The sequence below is a fragment of the Myotis myotis genome, unplaced genomic scaffold, assembly GCF_014108235.1.
Source record: "Myotis myotis isolate mMyoMyo1 unplaced genomic scaffold, mMyoMyo1.p scaffold_m19_p_8, whole genome shotgun sequence".
In the NCBI taxonomy this organism is placed as follows: domain Eukaryota; kingdom Metazoa; phylum Chordata; class Mammalia; order Chiroptera; family Vespertilionidae; genus Myotis; species Myotis myotis.
The window spans coordinates 8,841,480-8,863,196 of NW_023416390.1; the positions used below are offsets into that span (position 1 = coordinate 8,841,480).

A 21,717-nucleotide genomic window follows, 5' to 3' on the forward strand; every position below is an offset into this window, starting at 1 on the left:
TGGTAAGTGAAAAAGCAGGTTTTAACTCCATTATATGCAGTGTTTCTTATATTTAAATCTGGAATCATTTCTCCTGTTTCTTCTTTAAGTGCATGCTGTAAATATACCTGGTATGCAGGAAAGACTCACTAAATATTTGTTATATTACCTGTCCGCTGATAAAAGCTTTGGGACAGTAAGGGTTGTAAGACAATGCGTAGTTAATGTAGGTACACTTTTCCTCCTCTCACTGCTCTGACCACCTTTCTTTTGCATAATAAGAAGAAACTCAGTTTGGGTGCATAGCCACCTGTCTTTGTCATTTTTCATGTCAATTCAGTATGAATAAAATATTGTGCGTTGTCTTCTAGAGTTATCGTAACTTGCTTTTAGAACATATATAAGACAAGTGCTTTGCTTGAAAGTATTTTTACATTCCACAACGGTATTTATGATTATGTCGGAGTGAAATTGTTTACGAGGTTGGAAGAGAGCATAAAAATAACACATTGGGAAATCAATTTTAAAACTTTAAAGTTAATCTTTTCCCTCCTTCTTTACAGGGCTCATTCCACTAGAACCAAGATGGCTGAACCCAATCCTCACGTGAACGTCAAGGAGAAGGTAAGATCAGGTTGCAGAAGCTCCACACTGGGTGACGTAGTCTCTAGCTGGTACAACTTCAGTTGCAATGGAAGAGGGAAAAATGGTTTGGGGGGATATTTAGTAAGTTTGACACACTAGGAAACCATTCGATGGAATCATAAGTCCCATTTACTGAATTTTTGGTAAGCATATTAATTCATTTTCTCATTTAAGCTTGACCATAACCCCATAAAGTTAATACTGTTATTATTTCTCATTTCACAGAGGAGGGACTGAGACACAGAGAAGTAATTTGTCTAAATTCACATAGGTAGGCATCGCCAGAGCTGGGATTTGAACCCAGGCGGTGCTGCTCCACAGTCCATTCTCTTAACCATCATGTTGTTGCCTCTAAGACAGTGGTTCTCAACCTGTGGGTCACGACCCTTTCGGTGGTCGAGCAACCCTTTCATAGGGGTCACCTAAGACCATCCTGCATATCAGATATTTACATGACGATTCATCACAGTAGAACATTACAGTTATGAAGTAGCAACGAAAATAATTTTATGGTTGGGTCACAGCATGAGGAACTGTATTTAAAGGGCCAGAAGGTTGAGAACCACTGTCTAACAGCTGGAGTATTATGCTGCATCTTCAGAAATGGTCTCGTGTAGAGATATCCGAAGCCTCACCTAGGGGTTGTGCTGTGTAGCCTGGAAAGTTGTTCAACACTGAGAGTTCATGGCCAACAGTCCCCCTCCTCGTTTGTTGGAGGCTGATTACATTTCAGAGTCCTGCCAAGCCTTGTCCCCCTCTTGAACTGTCCTCTACTTAGGGTCGCCAGTCACAGCCCCTCACTTGCCACGTAGGCTACTGTGCACTGTTAGCTCTTAATGATCATCAACCATAGACCATATAAGACCATGGAGAACCCATTCATCAGGGGACAGAGGCCCCAGAAGAGATTTGCCCCTGGTCATGCAGCAGAGAGAGACAGTCTGGGCGGGAACTTTCTCTGCCTTCCATATGGCCACTTCCCGCCTCCATTAGTCTGTAAACTACTTAAGGGCAGGAGTTTGTCTTTCGTCTCTTTGTGCCCCAACAGCACCTGAAACACACAGTGAAGGATGAGAGGAGTGACATTTGTGGGGTTCTTACTTTTTTTCCTTTCACTTAGCAAAGATGCATCAGACCCCTACTTTGTGCCAGACACCGTCCTAGATGCTGGGACATGGCACTGAGCATGGAGATGAGTCCCTGCTCCCGTGGAGTTCGCTTTTTACGGAGGGAAACAGAGAATCAGCACAAGAACATGTATGAACAGTCATTTCCCATAGTGACAACTACCATGAGGAAAGCAGGGTGGTGGGCGGGGGGGAGGGGCGGCCACTTTAGATGCTGTTGGTCGGGGCAGCCCTCTTGGAGGAGGTGATATTTGAGCTGAGATAACAACAGGAAAGAAACCATGCACAGATCCACGGGCAGAGCGTCCCAGAGGGAAAAACCAAAGCAGATAGGCAGGTGGACTAAGTAAGCCGAATGTGTTTGAAGAGCACGTGGTTGGTGTGGACACCGTATGGTAGGCAGAAGGGATGGTGAGATGAGATGAGATGAGTGAGGCAGGAGCCAGTGCTGGGAGAATATTGGCGCCTTACCTGTGCTCCTGTACCTCTAATGGATCCGTGGGTGGAATTCAGGTTCTGTGAACTTGGATGGGAAAAAATACATTTTCTTCTTCACTAACACCTGAATGAAATGTAGCATTTCCTTCAGTCAGGAACGTAGGCAAAGGGAAAAAATATCCCCGGTAGCAGCAGGAGTCCCCGTGACTCTCACAGCTGGAAATCAGAGGTATCTTCACAGCCAGTTACATTTGCAGCACATCTCCTGCGGATTGTTAGTGCATCACTGCTTCACCATCGCGGTGGTTATGGGGCCTGCGCTTCACCGTGTTGTTGGATGTGGACTTATTACCGCAGCATGAATGTGTTTGTTCGTTAATATTTTAACTTTACTTCAGCAGGAGGGGTTTCCTTTGTAATCGGATGTGCTTTATTTCGTGAATTTTAAGGCCTTATTCTTAGAAGGGCCCGCGGGCTTCACTGAGTTCAGAGCCTGAGACACAGCCACGAAGGGCTTTATTCAAAGGGCAGAAGCAGCTGTTGAAAGGTTGCGTGTAGAAGCATGAGTCAGGTGACATTTTCTAAAAGCTCACCCTGGCTCAGCTGAAAGCTCACCATGGCTTGTCGGCAGCTATGCTACATGTTTTCTAAATCTTCACAATAAGTGGGCTTCCTGTTTGGTGAGGTCACAGAGGCTTGAGGCGAAGCTCAAAGTCAGAACACGCTGGTCACCCCAAATCTCTGCGGACATGATCAAAACCAACTTCCGCCAACATACAATTTCTTTGCTGTTGTATGTGTTACCGTAAAAATGGGTGCATGTTTTTTATCCATTGTCTCCCATACTACGCTCCACGTTTTTACTTGTGGACCACTGAGCGCACAGGAGCAGAAAGATGCGCCCCTTTTATAGCATGGCTTCAGATTCTCCCTGACCGACAGTCACATACTCAGGGGAACACTGGGCCCAGCACCAAGCGCTGACCGAAGACCCCCTTCTCCTAATGCCTGCTGACCGGTGGGGGAGCAGCTCCTGCAGGTGGGCTGTGGGGAGGAAAAGCCCTTTAAACATCAGGGTCTCCGCAATTGATTCCCTGCAAATTACAACTACTGGGCAGACCAGGATGGTCGTCTCGGCAGTCAGAGAGAGTCCTGCTCGGAACAAAGGTGGCACCCAGCCAGTGAGGGGAACATGGCTGGTCTGTGGCGCGCACCTCTGAGGCTCAGTGTAAACACTCGTGCGCTGCTTTCGGCCCCCCCTTATCTTCCTGCCGTGCTCCATGTCACATACGCACAGGAAGATGAGCAGTCGGTGGTGGCCCCGCTATCCCACTTCAGAAACCGATGGAAAGCTTGGCATTATTTTGAAAGAGGGTGATATTTAAGTTGTAAATATTATCAGTCCACATGACAATGGCAGCAGAGCCCCGCTAGCTCAATTAGTAAATTCCTTCTTCCTGGGTCAAAAGGTTAATAGATTTTTCAGCTCAATAAAATAAATCATAATAAACAACCGAAGATTCTGATCACTTATAATTTTACATTGATTTATTTTCAGTACGTTTATTTCCTTTAGTTATTAGCTTTTATGGCCTTTTTATGATTACTTTGTTTCTCAATCTGTCACACAGAGCAGTGATATTTTCGTTCTGAAAATTAAGAATAATAACAACTGTTATGTCTTAAGTCCTAAAGTATAAGCTTTGAGAGATCTGAGAACAGATCCATGTAGAGTTCTTATACGATGTCCAGTCAAGCGCTGTGGGAAATGAAATACTCAATAAAGGCCTTGCAATGGAATGCGCCCACAGTTGCATGTCTCACTCGCGCTATTTGCGAAATCGCAAGCCTTCTTGAAAAGGAGATACAGGTTAATAGCAATGTCATCTCATTTTAGTCCTCTCTTTGCTATTAAGTAAAGCAAGTTTTAAATTGCTTCTAGAATCAGAAACTAGGGTTACCTAGGTGATTCTGTCAAAAAAGCAGCGTGTTTACGAGAGGCTTACCAAATGCAGCTGTTCTCACGTAGGTTTCATGATAACAAGCGATGTCTTTTGGTGTATAACTAGTCATATCCCACTATGACAAAAAAAATTAAAGAAAAAACTGGGAGGGAGGGAGGGAAGGAGGAAGGAAGGAGTCCTCATGTGTCATTTTGTTAAGGAGAGATACCAGAACCGAATATTTGGGCTAATGAGGTATCTTATATTTAGGGCATGCTCACTTACAGCTCTTTTCTAAGTGACATATTTTTAACGAAATTCAACATTGGAAAATCATAGAGAAGCTAAGAATAGGACTCAGTCACTATTTCATTACTTCTCATATGAAACACTAGGGTACCACGCCAAACTGATTTATAAAATTTTAGATGTAATTCTCAACTGAGTATGAAAGGATTACTGGAACTAGAATGAACAAAATAAAAATTTTAGTTAGGTATTTTCAAGCGTTATTATACATCAATTTAAAAAGAACACAATTCAGCAATAAGATTTGGTGATGGAAAGTAAAGAGGCTCCTTGTGTGTAAAATGGGGTTAATATTCCTGGGTGTCCAGCTTTGTACTGAGAACTAAACCCTAAATCACCCTAGAGAACCCAGAACACTTGGGAAGTAAGCTCCAGGGAGGACAAGCCGTGGGGAAAGTGTGCAGGTTGGAGACAGAAGCAGAGATATTAGCTCCCCGATTATCAGTTGAGCGGCCTGGAGCAAGTCACTTACCTTGTATGGGCCTCAGTTTTCTCCTCTGTAGATTGGGTCTAATAATAATAACACCTACTCAACAAACTCATCAAATGCAGTAATAAATGTGGAGCTGCTTTATGAGCTCCTAATCATAAAAACTATGCAGGATCCGGGGGAGCTCATCTGTTTATTTTACAATTTAAAAATGGAAAAGGAGCTCTAGTTAGCATTTTTGTGTAGAACTCAAAATATAGATTCACATGGAACTGAGATTAGAAAGAAAACAAAATTTAAAAACCCCAGTAAGAAAAAGAACCATGAACACGGACAACAGCATAATGAAGGTTTGAGGTGGGGTGGGAGCCGGTGGAGGGGGGCAGGGAGGTGAAACAAAAAGAAAAAGAACATGAAACTGGACTCGACTCTCTCAGACTTTCTCAGACTATTGCTGAGCCTCGGCCTAGGAAACATGCTGTGGGAATGAGGAATAGCTCGGTCGAGAATATCCTCGCAGAGCTGGGCCCCTTCCTGTGAACAGCTTTTATAGCTGTTCACGTTACAGAGGTGAGTGGGGCTGTGAACAGTAATCACATGGAGTCATTAAAATAATGGGGGAGGAAGTGCAAAGGCAGGAGAGCCTCTTGTCCACAGTGGGAGCAGGGAGGGGTCATCTCAGCATTTCTGCCGGTGACTGGGACAGGCCATGTCCCCCTCTGTCCACAACAGGGGAGCCTGTGTCCCATTTCTCTCTTTTCCTGGAACTGCCTCGGTCTGTTTCACAAAGCACCAAATATAGTTCAAGTCTTCCTGGGGCGGGGTCTGGTCAGAAAAACCCAAGCATTTGATTAAAGAGATTTCAGCAGCATCAGAGAAAGTACAGAAGAGACCCGCCATCCTGTCATCGCCAGCTTTGAAGTACTAACTCCACTGAACAGAGAATTCGTTTTGTGGGACTCGGGACAAGTTTTAATGATACGCAGTTGTTTCAGAAGACCAGATGTGCAAGCTTTGGGGGCACATTTTAACGTCATGAGTTTTTAGGGGTGTTTAAGTCAGTGTCGCCCAGGCCTGGAGTTCCAACAGCAAGACCACCAAGCCACAGGCAGCTTTCCGGTTTCCCGCCGGCAGGTTCTTGTCACCATCTTCTCATAGGAAAGGCCTTTACGCTCCCCTTTCAAATAAAGGAGAGACGTTTGACAACAGTCGTTGCCTGATGCTTATGTACAGAGCTTGCTGTTTTTGTTGCTTGGCAACTGGAAGAGAAAGAGATTTGACAAGGAGTCTAAAGGAACTGAATGAGTAAGTGGAAATGTCAGCATCCCTTTCAGGGGATGAGAAGAAATCCACTATTGTGGGACTAGCATCGCCTGGCTTTTTCGCAGCCAGACGATGAGAATTCAGTGTTTCTATCCTGCTTCTCCTGCCCTCTCTCCTTCCAGCCTTTCCCTGTAGCCTTTCTGCACTGTGTATGTATACATAGGCTGAGATGTATATATAACATAGATGATTAATGCTAAAGGATACAAGAGCGCAACCAAAATTGAAACCTTGGCGGCAGGAAAAAGTTCCCCCTGTTGGCCATCCCTTGGAATTTATGGGTATTTCACCAACATTCTAGTTATCTCTCATGATGATCCTTCACATTAAATTATCCAATTTTTACGGATGAAAATATGAGGCGACCGCAATGGTTTCTTCTCTTCTGACCCTGAGCACTAAAATCCTATCGAGATAGATTAGATCAGTAGACAGCTGAACGGATGCATGCGGCACTCGAAAGTATACTGCGTGTGGTATTATTATTGAAAACACTTTTTCTCTGTGAGCGCTTTCTCCACAACTTGATTACACGCTCCTTATAAAACAAATGGACTTTTTAATTTATTTGTGTACTTCATAGCTCCTGTAACAGTCATATCATAGACTTCATGTCCCCAAATACTTATTACTCAACATGTAGGTAAGTGATTGAGCCAAGATTGTATACTGGTGACTCCCAGCTATTAGGACAACAGGAAGAGGGAGTGGGGCGTGCGTTAGGATGGCTTGGGACAAGCGTGTTTGTGGAAGAATCATATCTGTGTTCATTTGAGTCCTCCAAGACGCCAAGATCAGGCTAGACGAGGAACAGATTTAGGGGCAGGGGGAGCAGGTGAGTGCTTACAAAAGAAAAACAAGAGGAAGGAAGCACAGGCAGGTAGGGCGAGACCTCCATGCAGGCCTTACATCTTTGCAGGAAGAGGGAGAAGGAAGGAAAGTTGGGGAGGCAGTCTCAACCAGCAGCATGGTTCTAGGAAAGTTTCTGCAGGCTGCTGGGGAGTCCTTGGGCTGGAGCTGCCCTCATCCCCCCAGACAGGAGCTTTCCCAGCACCCCAGCACCCCAGGTGTTGGCTGGGGCATCCTTGAGGGGGAGGGTGGGTGTGGATACCAAGGCACCAGTGGACCCATGGGGTGACAGCGGGACTGTCGGTCCCCTGGGCTTTCCATAGTGGGAGGTTTCCATAGCCACACAACATGAAGGGGCAACGAAATATTTTATTTAGAAAGGAAATTTGCCGGGGTCCAACCCCAGCGGGTCCAGGGGTCCCCAAAGGTGTGGACGGAGTTGGCGAAGAAGGAAGGACACGAAGACAGTGTTCAGTTGATCAGCAGCCTAGCCAGGATCTCCAGCCAGGATCTCCAGCCAAGTTCTGGTCTGGATCTCCAGCGAAGTTCTGCTTAGGATCTCCTGCCAGGGTCTGTGTCCATGTTCTCTTGCTAGGTTCTCCAGCCAGGTTCTGTAGCCATGTTCCCTTGCTAGGTTCTCCAGCCAGGTTCAGTCACCAGGTTCTAGTCAGTTTCTCTTGCCAATTTCTGTAGTCAGGTTCAGTCCAGGATCTTTTTGCCATGTTCTCTCCAGCGAAGTTCTTCTGTCTCTAGGTTCTGAGTAAGTTCTGTGTTCTAAGCTCTGTATTCTAAGTTCTGTGTTCTAAGTTCTGTGTCTTGCTGCATCTGTATTTATACCAGTTGATTCAATCCTATCAATCTCTATTACAAAGGTTAGGGCGTTTCTTATCTTCATTCCAGGGAGTAAAGATTATGTAGCTTAAGCAGATTGTTCGTAGTTAAAGTGATTAATTACCCGCCTGTCACTTAGTTAAGAGGTTTTATTCCCTCCCTGACTTCAGGGGAAAATCCCTACCTGGGGAAACAACCTTTCTCAGAGAGGAGACCTTGGTTAAAACACATAGTGCCAAGAAGGTGAGCAAACATTTTAAGAACAGTATGCCATATATGCCAGGTCCCTTGAAACAGCAAGCATGGACCGGCTCCCGGCAGAAATTGAAATACCTATTTGGGAATTTAAACATGTAAGTGATTTATGTTTATTGAAAGGCATTAATAAAAAGTTTGAGAACCACTGTTCTAAAGTAATTAGTAAATTAAATACAAACTCTAGACTTTCCTTTCCCTTAATAAGCTGAGCCACACTGCCACTGGTAGAGGGGAGTCTTCTCAACTTTCAGGGCAAGGAAGTTAGGAGTCTCATTTTTTAAAATATGTATTTTTTTATTGATTCCAGAGAGGCAGGGGGAGAGAGAGAGAAATATCAATGAGAGAGAATCATTGATTGGCTGCCTCCTGCATGTTCCCACTGGGACCAAACCCGCAACCAGGACATGTGCCCTGACCAGGAATCGAACCATGACCTCCTGGTTCCTAGGTGGACGCTCAACCACTGAGCCATGCCGGCCAGGCTAGCATGCCTTTTTTTAATTGGTAAGTCCTATTAAAATAAAATAAAAAGATATGTGGGTGAACAAATACACTTCCCCCAAAAAGAGAGTGTGTTCCTAGTCTCCATGGTGTTCAAAGGGTCCCCTTCCTGCATGCCACGGTGAGGAAATAGCCAAGGTTGAGGTAATTGGGAGATTAACTTAACTCCTTCATTTTGGGATCAATTTACGGGTAATTAACTCCTTTACTCTTGCATTGATTAGTGGGTATTAGTGACTTACACTTTCATGGGACTGTTTATCTGAAAAGTCCTGTGAATGAATGAGGCAAAACAGCCACAGGGAGAGTGGGTGTCGATAATTACCCTCCCCCCAGCCAAGCAGAGGCCTTAAATTCCAAAGAAGAGGTTTTTACTGAATAGTCTTAAGTTAGAAGCAGAAGATAAATTAAAGCTCTCTTTTCCAGTCTGATTAAAATACCAAAAACAAATGTCTTGTAAAAAGAATGTCGCCTTTTGTGTCTTCACTAATAAATTCAAATATGGATTTCATCAGAGAAGGTATTTCCCGAGGTCCTAAACTGCATGGGTGTAGCAGGCTGGCTGGAAACAGACTTCCCGTGGCCTCAGGGGCTCACGCTGCCCTAAATTATGTGCAAGTCTAACTAGTAGTTCTGGGGAAACAGGAAGAATCAAGCATAATTATAGAAAACAGGCAGGATTGCGTGCGTGCGTGCCAGATGGGCGAGATGAAATGTGTATGAAGCCCGTTGCTTGTTTCAATAGAGATTAGAGGGGCAACGGCTACTAATAGCAACCTTTTGAGATATGTACACGTGCGTGCGTGTGTGTGTGTGTGTGTGTGTGTGTGTGTGTCCTGCAAGTGTCAGATTAAAGGTAAGAATTCTGCTGTGAAAAATATATCATAGACAAATCTTCAATTACAAGATTTAAGATACTTTGGTTATCAGACTTCAATTTTGCGATGTTTTTAGATAGGAGAAAAGCCCATTTGAGTATGTATCTCTTGCTTGACACATCAAGTTTTTAGGAATTAAAGACGATATATGGCTTTTTGATGCTATCAATTTTCATTTAGTGTTATAACAACTGTTTAATTATTTTTCTCTCTCAAAAGTTTAGTGAATTGACAAAGTCTAGACCAGCGGTTCTCAACCTGTGGGTCGCAACCCCTTTGGCGGTCGAACGACCCTTTCACAGGGGTCGCCTAAGACCATCCTGCATATCAGATATTTACATGACGACTCATAATAGTAGCAACATTACAGTTATGAAGTAGCAACGAAAATAATTTTATGGTTGGGTCACAACATGAGGAACTGTATTTAAAGGGCCAGAAGGTTGAGAACCACTGGTCTAGACCCAGAGTTGATGGGAAGAAATCTAGGTGGTGGTTGTTTTGAACACTTTGAGGCAGGTTGTATTCTCCAGTGGCCACAGCAGCATCCCCATCAACAGGTGGGGGTATGCCCCTTCCCTCAATTGGGAACCAGGCGGCCAGGATAGCAGGAGGGAGGTGGCCCTGTGTGGTTTATGCAGCCAGATGACTCGGCGTCTTCCTCACTGGTTGGGACGGTGGCTGCAGCTCTGGGCTGCCTGGTGCACAATCTGCTCTAAGGCCGCCATGCTGTGAGGAAGCCCAGACCAGCCCATGAGGAGAGGCCACCTGAGAAGACCCGAGACAACATGGAGAGAGAGGCTCAGCCGGTCCCCAGCTGCACCAGCATCCCTCTCCCCATCCCTACCAGCCCCCCCACCTGCCCGGGTGAGAGACCCCAAGGCAGAGCCACTCAGCAAACTCCTCTCGAATTCCTGACCCACAGAAACATTGAAGACCAGGAGAGAGATTGCTGAGTTAAGCCACGAAGTGGTGGGGTGACTTGTTACTCAGCAGTAGATCACTAGACTAACCTCTCGCAAGGTCAAACTGTTGTAAACGAGAACCGATATTTTTGAAGTCATGCGTAAATAATGAAAGATGTGGATGAGCAGGTAGTGCACTCAGGTAAATTCGTTGGTGGCGAGTGGTTATAACGAGAAAGAAGTCTGTCCCATCCACCTCTCTTCCTTCCACCCGGCCCCTCGCTTGTCTGTGACTTCCCTCATGTCTCTCCCTCGTGGTTCTCAATTCTGATGCACATTAGAAGCACTAGGAACCCTTAAAAGATAATCAGTGACCAGGCCCAGATTTAATTGTTTGAGGCAGGACCAGGTCTGGGTATATTTTTCAAACTCACCAGGTTACTCCGGTTTGCAGCCAGGGCTGAGAACCACTGTTTGACGCCCAGACCTGTGTCCCTGGCGCAGGTCGTGCTTGGAGCTCAGACTGCGAGATCCGATGGCTGCCTAGATACCTGGACATGCACGCCTCCCTTCGTGCGTGGTGCTCATTACCCCTTTTCTCTGGAAATGACACCACTGTCCAGGTAAACAGATGTTCCCGCCACAAACCTGGGAGCCATCCAGAGTCCCTGTCTTCCTCCGTCCTCACCTCTAGTTAAACACGAGTCATTCACTTCCTCCCCAGTAATTTGTGAGTCATTCTCCACCCTGCCCCATCTTGGTCCACCTTCTCCTCCGGAATCTGCTCTAGAATCCTAGCTCCATTCGTTTGCTCTCCTCCAAGTCATCCACATAGAAGCCACAGTGCCCTTCTCAAATGCGTGAATGTCACACTCCTCTGAGGAAAACCCTTCAGTGGCTCGCCCTTAGAATAAGGCTCAAGGTTGTAGGATGGCCAGCAGGGCCTTGCCCACTTTTGCACCATGCTTCATGGATCCAACTGCATCTGACATCTCCTTCCTTGTAAGATTTCATGATGCTCCATCGAGCCTGGGGCTTCATTCCTTTGAACATGCTTCTAGTCCCCCGGTCCTGTCCATCATAGATGTGTGTACCCTTCCCGGGATCCTCCACCTCCTCTCCAGTCCCCCTCTCCTGTCTCAGTCTTGCCGACCCCTCATCCTCAGTTTAAATGAACCTCAGGCCTGGGAGGGGACTTCCCTGACTATCCAGATTAGGTCCCCCTGTCACAGCACCCAGACCACCTTTACTTCCCTTCTGGAACGCTCACCAAGCATCAGTCTTTCTAGACCAGGGGTGGGGAACGTCCGGCCCGCCGGCCATGTAAGGCCCAAGAAATCATTTAGTCTGGCCCTGTCAGGGTAACCACAGAGGAGACTCCAAATTCAATAAATCTAAGAGCTTCTTTTATAGCAACATACATTTATATTAAGTGAATTATATTAAGCAAATGATGTTATAAATATCCAGATGGCCCTCCCTTGGCAGAAGTAAAAGTTTCCCCGCCCCTGCTCGCAACGGTCAGGTCTAAAGCAGGTCAGGATTGTATCTGCCGCCGCCTACAGCTCAGCTTCAAGCAGAGTCTGCACATTCTAGTCCCTGCACAAGTGAGAGACAGGGTGCACTTGTCACCGAAACAACTCGGGGCGTGTGAGCCGGAAAGGAGGCTCCCTGGGAGGCAGTAACTGACGTGGCTCCCAGAGGTGCTCATGCCAGCTCAGGCTCTTCTCATGGATGTGCGGGGTCCAGCCCAGGCAGGTGGCCCCACGGTCCCTGCTCCAACCGGCCACCTCCGCTGCCCTGCCTCATGCGCAGGACCGGCGCTCAGCAGGACTCACGCAGAGGGGCTGGACCCGAGGAAGCCTGGGGAGCACAGCTTATGAGAAACTGCCAAAGAGTCCGTGTCTACTACATATAACATGAAATTCTGGGGCAAACTTTATTACCTTGAAAAAAGTGAAAGGCTGAGTTTGTTTGTTTGTTTGATGTTTACCAGAGGCAGAACCAGAACCAAGGATTGGCAGCATCTCGCATCCCCTTTCTGGCCACATCCTCTTGTCATCTCCCTCCCTCCTCCCCTCGCTCTCTTTAACATCTGCTGTTTGTTCTCCAAAGAATCACTCATCCCTGGTCTCCCGCCCACCATCCCCCATCCCTGATCTCCCACCCACCATCCCCCATCCCTGGTCTCCTGCCCACCATCCCCCCCCCACCCCCCCACCCCCCGTCACAGACCACAGGTGCCTTGACTGGCCACCTGGATGACTCTCAGCCCCCCTGTCCCTGAGCCTTGGGCTCCACCACTGTGATTCTCATGTTGTAACCTCAGGTCCTTCCTTTCTTTTGCTCCTGCTCCTCGCTTACTGAGAATTGCTAGGGAAAGCCATGCCAACTGGCTCCGTGACAGTCCTGTGCTATCAGCGCTAGTGGGCCTTCGTCCCGCTCAGCGTCCTTCCATTCATCCAGGCCATTTCCTACCACATCCCAGAGAGCAGCTCTGAACCTTTTCCCACTGTTTTAGCCCTAAGCAAAATCTACAAACGCTCACACAGAGGAAATAGTTGGCTTAAAATTCCTCTCCACAATCTCAAAATGTTATTGTATATTCGTTCTTCCTTTTTCTCTTCTCCTTTCTCAGAATTCTGAGAACCATCCCCATCTCCTCCTCCTTTCCAACGCTTGCTTTCCACGTGGATTTTGGTATCTTTTTCTTTTCTTTTTCTTTTTTTAATATATTTTATTGGTTTTTTACAGAGAGGAAGGGAGAGGGAAAGAGAGTTAGAAACATCGATGAGAGAGAAACATCGATCAGCTGCCTCCTGCACACCTCCTACTGGGGATGTGCCCACAACCAAGGTACATGCCCTTGACCGGAATCGAACCTGGGACCCTTCAGTCCGCAGGTCGACACTCTATCCACTGAGCCAAACCAGCCAGGGCTGATATCTTTTTCTTTTCTTTTCTTTTTTGCATTTCCTCTGGGACTTTGTTGCATAATTTATCTCCCGTGTTCCCTTCCCTTTCTCCACATTCTTCCTCATGGCTGGCCCCTTCCCTCAGTTAGCGAGCCCAGTACTTCGGGGAGATTAATTGTGCCGTGATTGTTTGTGATGGTTGCAGAGCAGGCTTTTTTCCAGGTGAAGGGCGAAGGGAATCCGCACCGAAAGGATGGAGAACCGGTGAGGTTCAGAGGGATTTTGTTATCAGAGTGACTCTTGAGTTAGTTGTTATTTATGACTCTGCCTTCTTCTCCTACTGTTCTGTCAGCTCCTTGGGGCAGAGGCTGTCAGATTTATCTCACTTTCCGGCAGAAATATCTGGCATGAATGAACAGAATTCCTGCAAAACGTGTGTGTTTGGGGAGAGAGAGCTGCTCTCTAAAGGTGTGATTTTTTAAAAAAAACAGGAGCGTTGATGGGAAAGAGAAAGACATCTCCCTGTTAGGAGGACAAAAGGGGTCAACGTTCGTTCTTCCACGTGTGGTCCATTGTGTTGGGTTCCTGTCGCTGCCACAAATCGCCACAAACATAGTGGCTTCGCACAACACACGTTTATTCTCTGACAGCTCTGGAGTTCTGGACGGGTCTGACTGGGCTGAAATCCGGTCTCAGCAAGGCTACCTTCCTTGCTGGCGGCTCTCGGGGAGAATTGTTTTCTTGCCTTTCCCAGCTTCTAGAAGCTGTCTGCATTCCTTGGCTCAGGGTCGCCTTTCATCTCCAGACCCAGCCATGGCGGGTCAAGTCTTTGTCACCTGGCACCGTTCTGACCCTCTCTCCTCCCTCCTTCCAGTTATAAGGCCCTTGTGGTTGTCTTAGGCCCACTGAGAGCTTCCTGGGTAAACTCCCCATCGCCGGGTCAGCTGACCAGCAACCTCCTTAATTCTCTCCCCAACCTTAACCTGCCATGTTACCTGACGTCCTCACAGGTTCCGGGAGGTTAGGGCATGGACATCTTTGAGGAGGCATCCCTCTGCCTGCCACCTCCTTGAACAAACAGCATCTGCATTGCCTGGGAGCTTGTTAGAGATGCAGAATCCTGGGCCCCACCCAAGCTTCTGACGCAGAATCTGCATTCTAATCAGTCCCCAGGTGATTGGAATGTACTTTCTAGTTTGAGAAACCACAACTAGATTATCACAAAGCCCCACTTTAAACTTCCCACGATTCTATGGAAACTGCATTTTTCCCTACCTTCCAATCTTTATTTTTCCTTCTTATCCTGGTTTCCTGCCAAAAAAAAAAAAAAAAAGTTAATTTTGATTTGTACCCGTGGTGTTAATTCCCCAAAAGTCAGCCAAGTAGAACATGACAACAACTGATGCATATATTTTGCTGGCAGACAGTAGATGCTGGGAAAGGCAATTAAATTATAGAATCATCCATGATGCGGAGGTACTGGTCTGCAAAGAGTATTTTCTTCCCCAAGAAGATTCACAGGAGAACTGCCTTCATTAGTGAGAAGATGATGTTAGTGGCCCAGCAAGCGAAGCAAAGTGAGCTGTTTCTAAGGCATCTCTGAGTGGCTCAGCCTTTGAGAAATGTGACCAAAGCTGATTAGAAAATTCCTTTCAAAGTTGCAGGAACGGCAAACCCATAAATAACTCTGGTTCTCATTGGTGGGAAAGGAGGCTGCTGGCTGTGTGGTTGCTGTCCTTCTGGCAGGGATAGGACTGAGCTCACCTCCCAGACAACAAGCTGCTCAAGGCTAGGACCAGCCATAGGCTGTGCCTGGGACCTGGGAGCCCACCATACATTCTGGGCTTGAGCACTTTCTAATACTGAGTGGATTCAGCATAAAGTAGAACCCAGAGATGCACTGAAATAAAAGTGGATAAATAAACTGGACTATTTCAGTGGCCATCATATTAGACTCTCTACTTCCTTTTGTTCATTCATTCATTCACTTGTTTGTTCAACAAACATTTATGAATCATCTGCTGAATGCCACCCGTTGTTCCAGGCCCTGTGGCTCTAAAGATATGGTCCCTGTCACTCAGGAACTCACATCCCAGTGAGGCAGTGTCACAAAAGTAAATAACTATGGCAACATGAGTGCCGGAAGAGGTATGTGAACAGGTCATGTGCCTCTCTTTTCCCACATCATGTGCATGTTAACTGAATTTATCTTTAAAATTGTCCGTTTCTCCCCTTTGCCAGTTGGATTAATTATTGGGCTTTATTATTTTGTTTTCATCCCTAGCTACTAATTCTAGCTACTTATTCTAGAACAGCGGTTCTCAACCTGTGGGTCGCGACCCCTTTGGGGGTCAAACGACCCTTTCACAGGGGTCGCCTAAGACCATCGGAAAACACATATATAATTACATATTGTTTTTGTGATTAATCACTGTGCTTTCATTATGTTCAATTTGTAACAATGAAATTGGGGATCACCACAACATGAGGAACTGTATTAAAGGGTCCCGGCATTAGGAAGTTTGAGAACCACTGTTCTAGAAGTGAAACCCTCTCAAACTAGTGCAGGTAAAAAAGGGGCTATTACCAAGGTCTGGTAGGGTCTCGTGGGACTTCAGGAGACGTTCAGGAAGCAGGAAAGGCAGGGAGTGAGGCAACCCCAAAAGGCCCTGCAGACCCCAGAGCAGAGGATCTGGTTGGCCCATGTCATCTCTTCGGCCAGGCTGCTTCCTCGCGCTGTGATAGAGTCCCTGTATTCTGTTTGCCTCCTTCCTATCTCTCACTTAGCACAAGTTGCAATTATATATATATTTAAACTTACATGATTGCATCTGTTTTCCTCTCTAGGTATGGCAATGATCGTATCTGTTTTGTTATTGCTCTATCCAACCTTGGATAAATAAATGAAAGAATGAGAGGGAGAAAAACTAACTGTTGTTAGTGACCCTCGAGATGGGCTTTCTGTGGTCCCAGTCGGCTTGCAGAAGGGGGAGCGGGATCGAGGAGAGCCTTGGGTCCCCTGGCCGCTCACTGAGCTGTGGAGAAAGGTTCTTAAGGAGGGAGGTGTACAGGGCCGTCTCCCCAAATAAGTCTTGGCCAACACACTAGCCACATGTTCTTTCAATGGCAAAGACACGCCAGCCTTCACACCCAGAGAGACCCTTCTCCTTCGTGGCCCAACGTACATGCCCCACCCTTTTCTTTTTAAAATGTACTGAGCAGCTAGTATTTGCCCCCTTCTATCTCAGACACTTTCACGCATCATCTCTTCATTTCCACAGAGATTCTAGCAAGTAAAATTCTCGTTTTTACAGCCCCAGAATCAAATGTCAGTTATTGAAACAGTTCCCCCAAGGTCATAGAGCTGGCACGTGGCAGGGCCAGGATTAGGACCCCGGAGTGTTGAATCCCAAAGCTCCTTCCTTGCCATGTGGCTGCTCCTCCTGGGAGTAGCCTCCCCTCCCCGGCGGACGGAACTGCTGCTTCTCTGTAAACCACCGCGCCTTGTTCCTAGGCACAGCGTGAGCACACACTTCCCGGCACCGACGGCCTGGCTCCACACCGTCCTGTCCCTCTGGGGAGGGGGAGGCTGAGTCTGCTTCCTCTTCGTGTCCTTGGCACCTGTCACTTACTGGGAGCTCACCCACTATCTGTCTGCTGGGCTGAGCTGCAGAAGGATAGGTAGTTACTCTGCCATTTCATATTTTTTAAATATATTTTTATTGATTTCAGAGAGAAGGGAGAGGGAGAGAGAGATAGAAACATCCATGATGAGAGAGAATCATGGATCAGCTGACTCCCACACTGGGGACCGAGCCTGCAACCCGAGCATGTGCCCTGACCGGGAATCGAACAGTGACCTCCTGGCTCATAGGTCGACGCTCAACCACTGAGCCACGCCAGCCAGGCTCGTTTTATACTTTTAAAACTCCACAAGATACCATGAGTACATTCTAAAGAAAGTAAAATTACCAAGTCTTATAAATATTTTTTCCCTCTCCGTTACTGAAATTTAAGAAACATATGTGTATTCTTCCTGCCCATGTAATGTTTAGTTACATTGCAGTCAACAGAGACTCACCCTCTGTTACTGTGGAAGGTGAAAATGCTGGTGAGTCAAGGCAGCAGCCTGGTATACCTACACATTGGCATCCTCTCCTTCAAGTCGGCGTGGGATTATGCACAAATGTCTGAGAGGAGGATTCTGCGCGCTCTGCCTAGGAGACACAGTGTGTACACAAACACTTGGATATGAAGTAACAGGTGCTAAGTGTTAAGAGAGACCTACTGCTTCCCGGCGGTGTGACTCAGTGGTTGAGCGTCGACCTATCAACTAAGAGGTCACGGTTTGATTCCCATCGGGGCACATGCCTGGGTTGTGGGCTCAGTCCTTAGTAGGGGGTGTGCAGGAGGTAGCTAATCCATGATTCTCTCTCATCATTGATGTTTCTATCTCTCCCTTTAAAAAGAGAGAGAGAAAGAGAGGGAGAGAGGGAGAAACCTACTGCTCAGGGCTATGGGAATTGAAAGGCAGCAGGGATGCCCTCTGGCAGGGATGGGGAGGACTTCATGGGACACAGGGCATTTCAGCTGGAATGTAAGATTCAGACAAACACACACAGCTCAGGTCAAAGGCAAACTACACAGAGGTGGGGCTGGGGGTGGGAGGCCAGCACTCAGTTGTGCTTGTCCATAAAGGGCAGAGCAGGAGGGGCGCTTGGAAAGCAGGTTGGAGCCCGTTGCCGATGGCCCCGAGTGCCAGGTGGGAGAGCTCACTTTATTCTCAGGAAGGAAGGTGGTAAACGCCACTATTCCGCTTCAGGCAGAGCAGCCTGGCAGCAGCGGGAATGGGTTTGCGGGGGAGAGCCTGGAGCAGAGGGAGTGGGGATTTTATGTTTATTTGATAACACTGGGTCTTTACTGATCACACAGCTGTGTAGGGGGACTGGACGCCGGTCAGGACCGTTTCTGAAACTTGGGCACAGTCTAAATGACTCATGGGTGAGGCTACAAGGATTTCTAAGGAGTCATCACAGCCAGGCTCAAACAATGCACAGTGCGACGGAGGGAGCCTGCTGGCAGCTCTAACACCGGGCCACGCAGTCCAGAGGAGGGAGGTTAATGCAGGAAGCCACAGTCAAAAGGCTTGTGGAAGGCAGGGCCTCCCTGCTCAGTGAGGGCGAAATGCCAGCAGGCGGGCCTAAGGCAGAATCGGCCAAAACCTGCCCGGCCAGATAGGAAGCCCCAGAGAGAGAAGGGGAGGGGAGATTAAAACGCTGAAGGTGAAATCACAACCACTTTTGAGGTGCAAAAGGCACATTTCTAAAGCAGGGCAACGTCATTTGGGGAAAGGCAAAGCAGTTGCTAAGCAAACTGCTAACAAGGGCTCCCGATTGTCAGCCTGCCTGGCAGCCCACCTGGCCCACTAGGTTTATGGCATCAGTACCCAGAGGGATGCAGAGGAGCGCAGCTCCGAGCAGTGGGCCTGGGTGTGAAGCCGCAGCAGCAGGCACATCAGGGCTGTGTGCTGCAGGACACGCTGTGTACCAGGCAGCGCCAGAAACAGCCTCTGCAGGACAGAGCAGTCCCTGCACGCGTGGGTTTTCTGACTTCCCCGGAGGCAAACTACCCTTTCCCACCTCACGCATTGATTGACCCACTCCTCCAGGAGCTTCGTTTCCAGACGCAAAGACTGCCTGCAACCCAACCTCGCTGCAGCACTGCCCTGTGACCCCCCTCCTGGCAGTTAAAGGGACTGGTCAGGACGTCTTTTTCAGAGTTAAATGTTCAGAGCCCTTAGGACTGGGGCTGCATCTTGGACAGTGACACCGTGGGGTTCCTGTATTTTTATGCGGTCACGTGCATGCACACGATTTCACCATCTTTCTCGCAGACGTTTTCGCAGGAAAATAAGTGTAGTGACTATGAATAAGAAGGTGGTGGAGCAGTACTACGCCCTTCACATCAGCAGAGTTCAGTGATGAAAGCAGAAACAGTGTGGCCCAGAAATTCACTAGATTCAACGTCACCACGGAATATCTAAGAATAAGCAGAAGCTATTTTTTCCCTCTTTCTCTTATTTTTTTAAAAACTTGATATTCCTGTCTTGGTTAAGTGTCTTCCTCTGGAAATCGTTTGCAATATTCACAGTTAGATTTGATGTCAGAATTCCGTTGTTGACAGCGTTCCAAGGATGCGTTCAGAGCTAGGATGTATAAGGTGACAAGGATGGATGTTTTCTATATCTGACCACGGTTGTTGTATAAACATCTAAAAAGGAAGTGTCTGTAAGCCATGGTTTATACTGTGTTTTGCTTTAACCTGATACAGTGTATTATGTTCTGCAGAGGAGAGACTGGAAACAGGTAGAACCATTAGTTATGCTTATTCCATAATTGTGGGTCTTTACTGATCACACAACTGTGTAGAGGGGTTGAGAACGCTGGTCTAATGTAACTACAGGTGACCCTGGAACCACACGGGGGGGGGGGGGGGGAGGGCGGTTACCGGCACGCCCCTCTCTCTTTCCCGCACAGTCAAGAATTTGAATGGAACTTTTGACTCCCCAAAACGCAACTACTAATAAGCCTACTGTTGCCCGAAAGCCAATGACATACACAATTAGCACATTTTTGTATGTTACATGTATTATTCTGTATTCTTATACTAAAGTAAACTAGAGAAGAGAAAATGTTATCAAGAAAGTCGTATGGAAGAAAAAATACATTTACAATATTTATTTAGAAAAATCCAAGTCTAAGTGGACCTGCACAGTTCAAACCCAGGTATAATGTAGTTAATGTCGCCGAAGCCGGTTTGGCTCAGTGGATAGAGCGTCGGCCTGCGGACTGAAAGGTCCCAGGTTCGATTCCGGTCAAGGGCATGTACCTTGGTTGCGGGCACATCCCCAGTAGGAGATGTGCAGGAGGCAGCTGATCGATGTTTCTCTCTCATCGATGTTTCTAACTCTCTATCTCTCTCCCCTCCTCTCTGTGAAAAATCAATAAAATATATTTAAAAAAAAATAATGTAGTTAATGTCATTAATAACTAAGCATTATATTATTTAGAGGAGCATGGCTGATGTGGTAATAATAATGGTGATTATTAAGAAATTCTGTGTAATACTAACCAACTAGAGTGGGTTGAACTGCTAGAATTGTATTTTAAAGATCTACGTTAGAAGTGTCGCATGTAATGTCTATACATCCAATGCACTGATAAATACTGGGTCACTGTAGTTATTGTTGGGCACACACTGATAATGACTTCCCTGGGTTGGATGTAGGTGATTTTGTTCTTGTTTTTCTCTCCATCTTAACTTCTTTTAAAAAGAGGGAGAAATGGGAAGATATTGGTCAAGGGGTACAAACTTCCAGTTATAAGATTTAACAAGGTCTGGGGACCTCATGTACAGCATGGTAATTGTATCTAATAATACTGTATTTTGTATCTGAAAGTTGAAAGTAGATCTTAAATGTTCTCACCACAAAAATAAATGGTAATTATGTGATGAGATGGAGATGGTCACTAATGCTACAGTGGTAGTCGTTTTGCAGTATATAAGTGTATAAAATCAACACCTTAACTTGCATTTACATACAGAGAGAGAGAGAGAGAGAGAGAGAGAGAGAGAGAGAGAGAGAGATCTTTTTTAACACAATGAATAAGAACAATTTAACAGAAGCTCTTGTGAGCATCCTTGAGGGGTGCTCAGAAGACCTGAGTCCTTTGCACAGCCCCATGGGCCCTGCGTGATCTGGTCCCTGCCGTCTCTGGCCTGTCTTACCCTCTAAAAGCCCCACCCTCTGGCTCCCTCCTAACTCACCTCCGGCCACTCTCTCCTCAGCACGCCTTGCTTCTCATTCATGCTGGTCCTTCTGCCTAAAATGCCTTTCCCCTTATCTCCCACTCATCTCTTCTCACTTCAGATCTCAGCACACCTACATAAAGATATGCATGTCTCCCTGCCATAAGATTTTATAGATTTTATCACAGTGTACATGTTTGTGTGGTCATTTGATCAACGTGTACGTTTCTCTCTAGTCTGTAAGTTCCAGGAAGTTGGATGCCTTGTCACACAATAGACATTCAAAAAATAATCACTGAATGGATTTTTAAAAAGAAAAAGAACTTAGATTTGTAGAAGTTACTGTTTTATTTAGTATGGAGGCTAGAAAAACTAAGAACCATAAAATGTGAGAATAGAAAAAAAAAACAGAGAAATCTTGAGTCACATATACAAATACATATATTGTATGAGTTCTCAGTAAACACCACAGAGTTGGCATTTCTAAGTGTTAAGATTCAAAACCAGCTCTCTGATCTATAGCGTCAGAAACTCTACAAGTCAGTTACCCATCGCGTGTACTGTTTGCTCATCATAA

The 21,717-nt window shown here is 46.5% G+C and overlaps 1 protein-coding gene across 6 annotated transcripts in view; it reads left to right on the forward strand.

Moving 5' to 3' along the window:
• SPATS2L (spermatogenesis associated serine rich 2 like) overlaps positions 1 to 21,717 on the forward strand; it is a 146,112-nt gene that overhangs the window by 75,077 nt on the left and 49,318 nt on the right. For all 6 annotated transcript variants that reach the window (XM_036319015.1, XM_036319014.1, XM_036319013.1 and 3 more), the window contains one exon: positions 543 to 603. In XM_036319015.1, the coding sequence (XP_036174908.1) occupies positions 565 to 603 (39 nt within the window). In that variant the 5' untranslated portion in view covers positions 543 to 564. The remainder of the gene's footprint in view (positions 1 to 542; positions 604 to 21,717) is intronic.